At 42.8% G+C, this 12,909-nt stretch overlaps 2 protein-coding genes across 2 annotated transcripts in view; one reads left to right on the top strand and one right to left on the bottom strand.

Moving 5' to 3' along the window:
- Positions 1 to 12,909, top strand: part of LOC122556127 (uncharacterized) — a 142,631-nt gene that overhangs the window by 77,116 nt on the left and 52,606 nt on the right. Inside the window, exon 10 of the mRNA XM_043702602.2 lies at positions 4,571 to 5,323. Within this exon, the coding sequence (XP_043558537.2) occupies positions 4,571 to 5,323 (753 nt within the window). The remainder of the gene's footprint in view (positions 1 to 4,570; positions 5,324 to 12,909) is intronic.
- The window catches only part of LOC122556129 (choline-phosphate cytidylyltransferase A-like), a 53,359-nt gene that overhangs the window by 7,288 nt on the left and 33,162 nt on the right, over positions 1 to 12,909 (bottom strand). Inside the window, exons 7-8 of the mRNA XM_043702603.2 lie at positions 5,589 to 5,731; positions 3,601 to 3,789 (exon numbers count right to left, since the gene is read on the bottom strand). Coding sequence (XP_043558538.2) covers positions 3,601 to 3,789; positions 5,589 to 5,731 — 332 coding nt within the window. The remainder of the gene's footprint in view (positions 1 to 3,600; positions 3,790 to 5,588; positions 5,732 to 12,909) is intronic.

Raw genomic sequence — 12,909 nt, 5'->3', positions numbered from 1 at the left:
CTGCTGATGGTGGGGGCAATTCAAATGGGGCATGAAGGGTCAGAAAAGATACAAGAGATAGAGAAGGGCTGAAGCCTCAAAAGATATTTGAATGTGACAACAAGAATGAAGACATTACCAGACTGGGAGCCAATGAAAGTCAGTGAGCACAGAGGAAACACAGTCCTTGAAACTAGCTTAAACCATCTAGAAGAGGTGATGGGTGCCTGGTTAATTTTTACCCTACTCCACACCTTCTCACTGGGCGAAGTGGGGATTTCATGCTGGGCTGGGATTTGAAACTTGTATGCAGTCCTCACAGAATGGTTACAACATAGACCATTCAACCCATCACGTCTGCGCTTGATCCCTGAAGAAGCAATTCACCTCATGCCTTTGCATACCAACTCCCCATAGCTTTGCAGATTCTTCATTCTCAGGTAATAATTCAATTTCCTCCAAAACTGAGGAATGCTCAAAGCTTGACCATCATCTATCAGACACTGGTCAGGAATCTGATGGAATACGCTTCACGAGCCCAGATAGGTTTAGCTCCAACAATATTCAAGAAACCTGACCCCATCCAAGATCAAGCAGCTTGCTTAATTGACACACCATTCCCCACATCCACCATTCACTCTTCTCACCACTGTCACACGGTTTAATAAATGTGTATTATTTACAGGATACACTGTAGTAACTCACCAAGCTTCCTTCAACAACTTACAAATGCATGACCTCTACCATGACAAAGGGAGGCAGGGAGGTGATGGCCTAATATTATCACCAGATGATTTATCTAGAAATTCAGCTAATGTTCTGAGGACCCAGGTCTGAATCCCACCCTGTGGCTGATGGCGGAATGTGAATTCAATTTTTTAATAATTTGGAATTAAGACTCTCCTGATGATCATGAAACAATTGTCGACAAAACCCTACCAGCTCACTAACGTCCTACAGGGAAGGAAATCTGCCATCCTCACCTGGTCTGACCTCCTGTGGCTCCAGACTCACATCAATGTGAGTGGCTCTTAACTGTATTCTGAAATTCCCTAGTAAGCCAGATAATTCAAGGGCAGCTTCGGTAGACAATAAATGCTGACCAGTCAGTGACACCCACATCCCACGAATGAATAAATAAAACAAAACACCTGGAAGAACAAGGGCAACAGATACTTGGGAACATCACGACCTGCAATTTCCCCTCCAAACCACTTACTATCCTGACTTGGAAACATATCACAGTTCCTTCAGTGTCACTGTGTAAAAATACTGCAGACTGCAGTGATTCAAGAAAGCAGCTCACTACCACTTTCTCAAGAGCAATTACAAATGGGGAATTAATTCTAGCTCAGTCAGCAACATCTATATCCCACGTATAATGAATAAAAAAATCTGGCAGTGCATTACAGATCTTAACCATGCACTATATAAAGGGATTCTTCATCTATTCACTGCTTCCTTTGCAACATTGCCCTTTGTTTTCTGATTATTTCACCAATGGTTCCTCCCAATCCATGCCGTCTGAACCCCTCACCAGATCACACTGAACAAAAGCTCTCAATTGTCTCTTCCCCATAGAGGAAGGTCACCTCACCAATATAGTTTTTAATTCCTTTTATTTATTTCTCTCATCAAAAGACACCACTATCGTATCCTCCCCCTCTCGTTCTTTAAACATGTTGCACCGACTCCAACTGCATACCCAAGCAGAAGCATTCCTCTTGGGCTTGTATTATTTTGGACCCAGCTACATTCATTGGTTTCATGGCTAATGCCTCTCCAGTTCCTTGATGCTGTATCAGACAATGCTGTATTTGTTAGCTGTTTGTAGCTTTCTAATAGATTCACAAGCTTTCTTGTTACTTTCATTCCACCTCAAAGTCCCTAGTTGCTTCAAAGCCAGACTTCATTTTCCATCTCTGGCTGTACAGCCATGTAGATGGCAGCTTTGTCCTAGATTCCAGAGACCCAAGTACAAAATGAAGGCTCACATTCCAATGCTGTATTCAGTGGGGGTGCTGCTGTATCAGAGATGCAGTCTGTTAGAATTAAATCAAGACATTTTCTGCCCTGAGATAGAAACCAAAGATGTTGCGGGTATTGTTTAGAAGAGGAGCCGGGGAGTTCGCCTTAGTGTCTCAAGTCATTCAACATTTACCATAAGACAGAGCAGGTTATGCCACATGGATGCTTGTGGGATTTTACTGTGGCTATCATGTTTCTCCACATTATAATAGTGAATGCGCTTCAAAAGCGCTTCACTGGCAGTATATCTCACTTGGTACATCCTGAAATTCTGAAAGGTTTTAAACTCAATGCAAATCTTCTCCCAGAGTCAAACAGTCACCCAGCATGGAAACAGACCCTTCAGTCCAACCAGTCCACGTCAATCATAATCCCAAGCTAAACTAGCCCCATCTGCCTACAGCCTTCCTCCCTTGAGCTTATTGAACAGATAAACTTTGCACCCTTCCATTAGAGCTGTGCCTTCATTGGCTAGCATCTCATTCTCACCAGTTTGGATGGAATTTTGTATAGGGAAGGAGGTGGTGGCAAGGTCGCAATATCATTGGACTAATAATCCACGGTAATGTTCTGGGGGACAAAGGTTTAAATTGCACCATGACAGATGGTGGAAATTAAATTCCAGCAATTTATTTTTCAAATCTGGACTTAAAAGTGTCAGTCATGTGACTGTGAAAATGGTCAATTGTAAATATCCTTCTGATTAAATAATGTCCTTTAGGTAGGAGTACCTGCCATCCTTACCTGGTCTGACCTACATGGTCCTCTAGACCCACAGCAATGTGGTTGACTCTGAATTGCAGCTCTAGTGAGACATTCCCATGACACTTACAGGGATGGGAAACAAATGTTGAACTTCCTAGTGGCACCGTCATTCCATGGAAGAATGAAGAAAAGGCAGCCTGTCTTCCAGCCTCAACTTGAAATTAGTTACATAGAGAAAATAAGTGTTCCCTGATCATTAAAGGCCTTATTCTCTTGGTGTTCTCTGTCTTATTAACATTAATATATTGACCATAATTCAAAGTAATCAGCTCTTTGGAGAGTTCAGAGGTGAACAATGCTATATAAATGTGAGTTTCTTTTTCATCATAACATGTAATCTTCCATTGAGTTAGAATTCTTTCTTAAACTATCCTGCTCTTTTCATCATGTTTTATTGTACCCAGTGGTGCCCTTATTAACAAAACAATCCTTTGGTGTAGCTCTTTTAAGTTTCTTCCATCTATTGAAGTCCAACTTACTCAACAACTCCAGATTTGATTTACCTCCTTCCAGGGTAAAGTTCTATTTATTTGAAGAAAGTAGGAAAGTGATGCCCTTTTAAATCTTTTAAATACAAAACAAAGAAACTGCAAATGATTATGTTTACCTTGCTCCCAGAGAGAGTCGAACTTCAGCTATACGTCTTTGCTGTTTGGAAGGATTTCATGTGCCTCACCGCTAATGGATAAAGTTTATGAAATCATTTAGAGACAGAGAGTCTGGGGCCAGGAATTGGGATTCTGATGATAACCAAATAAACTCTTCTCCTCTCAATCATTCTTACATTTATTGTTACTGAACTGTGCCGCTAATTGGGAAAATCCTTACCAAGGCTCCCTCCGGCCCAAACATCTCCAGGAAGTTTCCGATGAATTCTCTTGACTTTTCCTCCCATTTCTGAATCAGATCAATGCTTTTCTCCTCAACCTTCTGAACAAACTCCTTCGACTTCTCCTCCACATCTTTAACTTTCTGCTTCACTTTGTCAACTCTTTCTTGCAAGTTGTATTTCTTTTCCTGGAAAGCAGAGAACATGAAAGGAAGAGACAGAAAGCAACAGCACAACAGAAAGTGAGCAGGAGCATGAGAGCACAAGAGTTAAGCATGAGAGGAAATGTGGAGCAGGTGGAGTGAGACAGAGAGAGAGAGAGAGAGAGAGACAGAGACAGACATAGAGAGAGAGAGACAGAGAGACAGAGAGGGAGGGAGGGAGAGAGGGAGGGAGGGAGAGCGCGTGCGCGAGAGAGAGACAGACAAAGACAGAGAGGGAGAGACACACAGACAGAGAGAGAGAGAGGGGGGGAGAGAGAGAGCGCGCGCGACAGACAGTCAGAGAGGGAGACACACAGACGGAGAGAGAGACACACAGAGAGAGAGAGAGAGAGAGAGAGAGAGAGAGAGAGAAAACATGAGTGCATGACAGCACACAGCAAGGAAGAGAGTACACTAGATTGCAGAAGACCAGCCTTTTAGTAATGCATTCCGATCATAACTCAGTGCATACTAATAAAAGTTCTTAACTCCCCAGTATTGTCTTTGCCAATTATCTTAAGTCTGCTTACTGACCCTTCCCGCCAGGGGAAGTTTCTCCTTACATACTCCATTAAATTCTTGTCTTTGCCCTCATTGTGACCAAGGCTCCTCCTCCTAACTGTTTCACTGGAGCAGTGTTGTGAAGAAGGTGATGGTGGAATAGCAGGGCTGCGTGCAGGCTCTTGCCCGGGGCTCAGCTGCTCCCATGCACTGTTTCTTTTCTTTGTACTTCATTTTTCCTCTTTTGCTTATTTTTTATTTGGAGCCTTTTGTGGTGGATTAGCAGGCGAAATCAGTGTGGCAGCTACAGAGGGCCACGTTTTGGAGTGGAGTCAGTCAGAGGTGGTGGTACCAGCGGCAGGGACACCCCCCCCCACCCTCTCCCGGTAAGTGGGCCTGGCAGTGGCAGGGACGCCCTCCCGGTGTTTGGGCCTGGCGGTGGCAGGGACGCCCTCCCGGTGTTTCGGCCTGGCGGAGGCAGGGACGCCCTCCCGGTGTTTCGGCCTGGCGGAGGCAGGGACGCCCTCCCGGTGTTTCGGCCAGGCGGAGGCAGGGACGCCCTCCCGGCTTTTGGGCTTGGCGTGGCAGGGACACCCTCCCGGTGTTTGGGCCTGGCGGAGGCAGGGACGCCCTCCTGGTGTTTGGGCCTGGAGGTGGCAAGGGTGCCCTCCTGGCGATTTAGGGCTGGCAGTGGCAGTGGCAGCGGCAGCAAGGCTCCTCCAGTGATCAGAGGAAGCAGTGAACGTTTCAAAATGGCGGCACCTGCAAGGCAACATCACGGAAGAGGGTCGCCACAGCGGGACGTATGGCGAGACAATGGCGGCACCTGGCTCAGCAGTGGAGCCAGGGACTCCTGGTTGCAGTCGGTCTGGAACGAGGTCTTCTGGTGTTGGCAAGGCCCTGGCTGCAATGGTCGCAATGTGGTGTGCCTGGAACTGGAATTTCTGACGTTATTGAGCCAACAATTGAGCTGGGGATTCCTGGTGGTGGAGTCAATGGAGCAAAAGACCTGGCATCGGTATCGGTGGCAGCATTGACATAGCATGCCCAGCCATGAAGAGGTGGTGCCTAAAGAGTGGCAACTGCTCCATTGGCGGGTCCAGTGCAGGCAGTGGTGAGGCTACTTGGGCGAGGGGGGAGGGGGGGGGGGGGTGTGCAGTGCAGGTGTCTTTCACTGACTCAGGTGGTTCTTTACAGCCAAAGCTTGATGATTAAAAAGCTTACTGCCAATGCCAGAAGTGAGCATGGAACATGGGAATGAATCTCCGGGAATGACTACTCACATTTATAAAGCTGACATTAAGCTCCTTGGCAGTGTAACCACGCTGGAGATTTCTGCGCACGTATACGTCATAATCCCGCACAATTCTGGTAATGATATCTGATGTGGAGATTCCTTCTGTTCTTTGAGTTGGGGCAAACATACCTGTAGGTCACACAGAGTAGAATGTTTAGGAGATCATTCAACCGTGAAATATTCCCTGGTACCGGTTGAAAAACACCGTTCAACACTTCAAACAACCCTAAAGTCCTTTATGGCTAAGTGCATTTATTAGATGGAGAACACAAAGCAGCCTATTTTCACACAGCAAGCTCCCACAAACATCGTTGTGACATCACATAATCTGTTTTGCTGTATTGGACAGAGATAATTCCCCTGCTCTTTAAATGGCATAGTTAAATGGCATACTTCACATTGACCTGACAGGGCAGACTGGGCCTTGGTTTAACATTTGATCAAAAAATCTGATAGCACAAATGCTGAAAAATCAGTCTGGTTTATGAACTCCATTCTCTGAAATGCATCACGAAGCCATGACCTTCTGATTCAGAGGTAAGATGATATCCACTGAACCACAGCTGACAACAGTCAAATATTCAACTGCTTGAGTATCTGTACAATTGCGAGGCTCAAACATTGCTGAAAACTGAGCTATGTCGTCAAAGGCTTTTGTCTTACACTCATCAAGGCGAATTTCAAACAAATAATCACAGCAACTTATAGTGCAGAAGAAGAGAGATGCTGACTAGCTAGCTAACCAAATCTGACTGGCTGAGAAATACATAGACCTGCAGGAATACAGCCTCTGTAAACAAAAGGAACATTTTCAATCCTGTGCCTTCTTTAGTAAAGCTTCGAGATTGGACAACTGGCACTGCCCCATGGCAATGTCTTATCCAACAGTCAACATGCCAACCAATCAATACCCATTGCCCCTTCCTACAAACTGCTGCTGTTTGAAATTTAGCGTTTCTGTGTTTGTCCCGACATACAAAAGATGAACAACTTTGACAACTTCAACAAGATCCAAGTTCCTAACTATCAAGTAACAGGCCCTCTCTTTTTGATTGCTCTTGCATGAATCATGTGCACAATGGTTAACTCAGCAAGGATGAGGTAGTTGGAAATGGCAATCCTGCTTACTCAGTGCAGTGTTACCAGTGGAGGCAAGAAAACATGAACCAAATTCCAGAAAGAGTCAGACAACAAACAGATTCAGATTTAGGAATTAAAATGCATCAAGTGAACACTGTGGTTTGATGGCCTGGTCAGACAGAAGGCATTTTGCTGTCTATGGTGTTATGTTACTGTAGGATAATGCACAATAATAAAAATAAGAAAAAGAGGGCAGTATAGATTTTTAAAAATTCATTCATGGAATGTGGGCGTTGCTGACCAGCCCTAATTGTCCAGAAGATAGTTAAGTGGCAGCCACATTGCTGTGGGTCTGGACTCGCACATAGGTCAGACCAGTAAGGATCGCAGATTGCCTTCCCTAAGAAGAACATTAAAGAACCAGATGGGTTTTTCTGACAACTAATAATGGCTATTAGACTCTTAATTCCAGATTTTTATTGAAATCCACCATCTGCCATAGTGGAGACATGAACTCAGGTCCCCATAACATTACCTAGATCTCTGGATTAATAATACAGCAATAATACCACTCGGCCACCACCATTTGGCCAGTGACTGCACTGACTCTCTGAGTGAGTACTGATTTTATGCCATTAAAATGTATTTCAAGCAACGTTTTAAGGCTATGTTTTTGCTCTGCATTCCCCAGCCAGAGGAAATAATTTCTCCCTGGCCATCCAAACAAATCACCATAGTGGACAGCTTGAACTAAGAAAGTACGTCAGCAGTACAGTAAGATTTGGTACTGAGAAATATTTACCCTGTATCTTGCTATGCTGACCTTGGAATGCTTGAAACAAATTCCAGCATTCCAACTAAAGGTCTATCATGCTTATCTTATGTGTATAAAGATCACAGTAAACCAGCAGAAGCCACAACCTTAGTTCTAAAGGTCAAGACGCAGAATTTATTAGGTTAGAGATAAGAAACAGCAAAGGTAAGATGTTATTGGTGGGAGTAGTCATGGGTATCCAAACAGTAGATTAACTCGGGAACAGAAAATAAAAACAGTGGCTTATGAGAAAGGTCCAGAAATATCTTTGGGAATTTTCTTTTCCAATCTACAAATAGATTGGTTGAATCAGATTGGCAAAATTAGGCTGGAAGTTGAACTCATAGGTCAAAAAATTGAACACTGTCAAAACAAAATCAAAAGAGTGACTAATAAAGGAGAATTAACGTACAAGAGAAAGCTACTAAAAAACACGAAAACAGATAGTAAGAATTTTCAGGACAATTATATAGAACAGTTCATTCTACAGCCAGGGAACAGGCTACTCTTGACCTAGTAATATGCAATGAAACAGGATTAATTTAAGACTTTTTAGCAATGGCATGTTTAGGTTATAGTGACCATAACAATTTCAGATTCAATTTGAGGATGAGAAAATTGAGTCCAGAGCATTTCAAATTTAAATTAAAGTAATTGAGAGTATAAAGATAAAGCTGACTGAAGTGTACTAGAAAATTAGGTTAAGGATAGGTCTGAAAAGATGCGGTTGCAGACATTTACAGATATTTCATACACAGCAAACATACCTTCCAGTGAGAAAGACTCAAGGAAAAAGATGAACCACCCATTACCATCTATGGAAGTTAAATACAGGAACAAATTAAAAGGAAAAGTGTACAATTCAATGAAAATTAGTGGCAGGTTAGAGAAATGGACAGCACATAAAAAAAGTCAAAGAATGACTTTAAAAAAACTGAGGAGAAGTTGGGTTCAAGAGAAAGCTAGCGAGTAACAAAAATATATATTAAGGCAAAAACAAATTCAAGAGAGCATTCATCCTGCAGAATGTGTCTGGAAATTAATAATGGGAAATATGAAAAGAGTAGGTGCATTGAACAGATATAATAACACAACAAAATCATTTCCCCACTGTAACATTAATGTACAGGATAATACCTTGAATCAAATGTTGATCTGTGAAGAACAAGGGTTGACTTTTACATATATGAAAATTCCAGATTTTTGGCCAAAAATAGAGGGTCAACTTTTAAATAACAGATCAACATGATTTTTTTGTGTTATTATGTGTTTTGATGTACAATTCATACCAATTTGCTGCGAAAGTTTAGGATTCAGGTGGCAAACTCCCTTTGGGTACAGCTCAGCTGAGCTCAGTTCCCCTGTAGCACTCATGGAATATAATCATACTACGGTAATTCGGTGTGTTTTTTTCCTTTATTTGTTTACAGATTAAATGGACTTGTGCTAGTAATACTGTATTGTGGACTGTAGCGTCAATTTCAGCCCCTCAATAGCAGTATCCTTGTAATAGTCAACCCCATAAAAAAAAAGTCTACAAAATTTGACTTTTACATGAGTATATATGGCATATCAATGATTTGGATGAAGAAACCAAATGTACAGTTGCTAAACGTGCTGATGTGACAAAGCTAAATTGGAAAATAATTTTTGACGAGAATACAAGGAGATTGCAAAGGCATACAGATAGGTTGAGTGAGTTGGCAAAAGTTTGGCAGATTCATTATAATTTAGGACTTATCCATTTTGGTAGCTATGAATGAAAAGCAGCATATTATTTAAATGGAGAGAGATTTCAGAACACTGTGGGACATAGGAATCCAGGTTTCCTGGTACATGAATCTCAACAAGTGCATATGTCAGTGCAGCAAGTAATTAGGAAGACAGCTGCAATGTTACTGTTCATGCAAGGAGAATGGAATGCAGTACATGAGGAACATATTCACTTCAGAAGAATGAGGAGGGATCTCAAAAGAAACCTATAAAATTTTAAGAGGATGAGACACCATGTTCCCAATGACCGGGGAGTGCAGAACCAGGGGTCAGAGTCTAAGGAAACGAGGTAGGCCAAATAGGGCTGAGACAAGAGAAATATCTTCACCTAGAAAGTGGTGAGTCTGTGAAATTTTCTGCCATGAGTCCTTAAGGCCAAAACATTGAATGTTTTCAAGAAGGAGTCAGAAATAGCTCTTGGGGCTAACGGAATCAAAGGGTATGAAAGAAAGCAGGAAGACTGATGGGAGTTGGATGATCCATCATGATTGCACTGAATGTCGAAGCAAACTCAAAGGGCTGAATGGCCTACTCTGGCTCTAATGTTTTATGTTTCTGAAATTATGGAAGTTTGGCTCTTGCTGCACAAGGCAACGACACCACCTTGGGAATAGCGTACAGTCTCCTTATTTCAGAAAGAATACAATTGCATTAGTAGTGCAGAGAAGGTTCACTTAAGCCATCCCTGGGATGGGTGAGTTGTCTGATGAGGAAAGGGTGGACGGGCTAGGCATTATCAGTTGGAGATTAGATGAAATGAAAAGCAATCTAATTAAACATTAATAATTTGGAGAAAATTGACAGGGTAGATACTGAAACGTTTTCTCTTGTGGGCAAGATTAGAACTAGGGAGTACGTCTTAAGAACAAGGGAACCCCACTTAATACAGAGGTGAAGCCATTTTTTTCCTCTACAACAGTTGTCACTTTATGAAATTGGCTTGCCCAGAGAACAGTTTAGGAAGGTTCTTTGGATAATTTCAAATGTAGATTACACAAATTTCTGTCTGACAAGGGAGTGAAAAGATACAAGGGACAGACAAGAAAATAGAAGTCACAGTGAGAGCAGCCTGACATCATCAAATAGCAGAGCAGGTTCTAGGGGCCAAATGCTCTCTGAATACACCTCATACATATGTTCAAAAACTAGGAGAGTAGAGACTACACTCAAATCAGTATTTTTTTTATCAAATGGTGGAGTATGCTCAAGGGGTCAAATGGCCTATTACACGTCCTAATATCCTGAACCTGGAGAGCCACCTATCTTCAAACCAACAGGAAAAGAGCAGTCATTTTATGGGAAGTTTTCTACAGACCCCCCCCCCAATAGCAACAGAGACAGAGAGGAGCAGATTGGGAGGAAGATTTTGGCAAAGTGCAGAAGTAACAAGGTTGTTGTTATGGGTGACTTTAACTTCCCCAATATTGATTGGAGCCTCCTTATTCAAATAGTTTGGATGGAGCAATTTTTGTCTGCGTGTTCAGGAGGGATTCCTGACAATATGTAGATTGGCCAACTAGAGGGGAGGCCATATTGGATATGGTGCTTGGCAACAAACCAGGCCAGGTCTCAGAACTCTCAGTGGGAGAGCATTTCAGTGATAGTGATCACAACTCTCTGACCTTTACTATACTCATGGAGAGAAATAGAAACAGACAGTAGGGGAAGTGAGTTTTGAGAAGATTTGTAGCTCAGGTTGAAGTTTTGATGTAGGTTTGCTCGCTGAGCTGAAAGGTTCATTTCCAGATATTTCGTTACCTTACTAGGTAACATCTTCAGTGGACCACATGCAAAGCAATGCTGAAAATTGCTGCTTTCTATTTATATGTTTGGGTTTCTTTGGGTTGGTGATGTCATTTCCTGTGGTGATGCTATTTCCTGTGGTGAAGTCACTTCCTGTTCCTTTTCTCAGGGGGTGGTAGATGGGGTCTAACTCGATGTGTTTGTTGATAGAGATCCGGTTGGAATGCCATGCTTCTAGGAATTATCATGCATGTCTTTGTTTGGCTTGTCCTAGGAATGATGTATTGTCCCAGTCGAAGTGATTTCCTTTCTCATCCATATATGAGGATGTTCGTGAGAGAGGGTCACGTCTTTTTGTGGCTAGTTGGTGTTCATGTATCCTGGTGGCTAGTTTTCTGCCTGTTTGTCATAGTCCTTGCCTGGTATTTTGTAAATGACGTTAGTTTTGCTCATTGTCTGTATCGGGTTTTTCAAGTTCATTAGCTGCTGTTTTTGTGTGTTGGTGGGTTTGTGGGCTACCATGATGCCAAGGCGTCTTAGTCTGGCAGTCATTTCCGAGATGTCTTTGATGTAGGGGAGAGTGGCTAGGGTTTCTGGACGTGTTTTGTTTGCTTGTTTGGGTTTGTATTGAGAAAGAATGGGTACCCAATGAACACAGTCTCAGCAACAAAAGGTAGGGGAAGTATTTAATTAGGGGAGGGGGAATGGCAATGCTGTTTGGCAGGAACTGGGATGCCTAAATTGGGAATTGATGTTCTCAGGAAAATGCATGACAGAAATGTGGAGATTGTTCAGGGAGCACTTGCTGATAGTGCTGGATAGATTTGTCCCACTGAGGCAAGGAAGGGATTATAGGGAGAAGGAACCTTGGGTGACAAGGGATGTAGAACATCTAGTCAAGAGGAAGAAGGAAGTTTAATTAAGGTTGAGGAAGCAAGGATCATACAGGGCTCTAGAGGGTTACAAGGTAGCCAGGAAGGAACTGAAGAATGGAATTAGGAGAACTAGAAGGGGACACGAAAAAGCTTTAGCGTGCAGGATTAAGGAAAACCCTAAGGTGTTTAAGAGGATAGCCAGAGTGGAGGATAGGACTGCTCAGGGATAATGGAGAGGACCTTGTGCCTAGAGTCGGAGGAGGTTGGGGATGTACTTAATGAGTACTTTGCTTCAGTATTTGTGACTGAGAGGGACCTTGTTGTTTGTGAGGACAGTATGAAACAGGCTGATATGCTCAAATACTTTGATGTTAAGAAGAAGAATATGCTGAATTTTTTTTAAAAAGGATATACAAGTCCCTTGGACCAGACAGGATATATCCAAGGTGCTAGGGAAGAGATTGCTGAGCCTTTGCCGATGATCTTTGCGTCCTCTGGAGTGGTTCCAGGTGATTGGAGGGTGGCAAATGTTATTCCCTTGTCAAGAAAGGGAATAGGGATAACCCTGGGAATTACAGACCAGTCAGTCTTACATCTGTGATGGGCAAATTATTGGAGAGGATTGGACAAGATGCAGAACTTGGCTGATAAGTGGCAGATAGAGTTCAGTCTGGAAAAGCGTGAAGTGATTCATTCTGGAAGATCAAATTTAAATGCAGAATACAGAGTTAAAGGCAGGATTCTTGGCAGTGTGGAGGAACAGAGAGATCTTGAGGTCCATGTTCAGAAATCCCTCAAAGTTGCCACCCAAGTTGATAGGTAAAGAAGGCATATGGTGTGCTGGCTTTCATTAGCAGGGGGATTGAGTTTAAGAGTTGTGAGGTTATTCTGCAGGTCTATAGAGCCCTGGTTAGACCACACTTGGAATATTGTGTTCAGTTCTTGTCACAGGAAGGACGTGGAAGTTTACAGAGGGTGCAGAGGAGATTTGCCAGGATGCTACCTGGACTGGAGGGCATGTG

This window comes from Chiloscyllium plagiosum, unplaced genomic scaffold (assembly GCF_037043375.1).
Source record: "Chiloscyllium plagiosum isolate Xiang-an unplaced genomic scaffold, Cpla_swu_hap1 HiC_scaffold_13, whole genome shotgun sequence".
Classification (NCBI taxonomy): domain Eukaryota; kingdom Metazoa; phylum Chordata; class Chondrichthyes; order Orectolobiformes; family Hemiscylliidae; genus Chiloscyllium; species Chiloscyllium plagiosum.
Note: the sequence above shows the minus strand (reverse complement) of the source record. Positions and strands in the feature narration are given on the sequence as shown.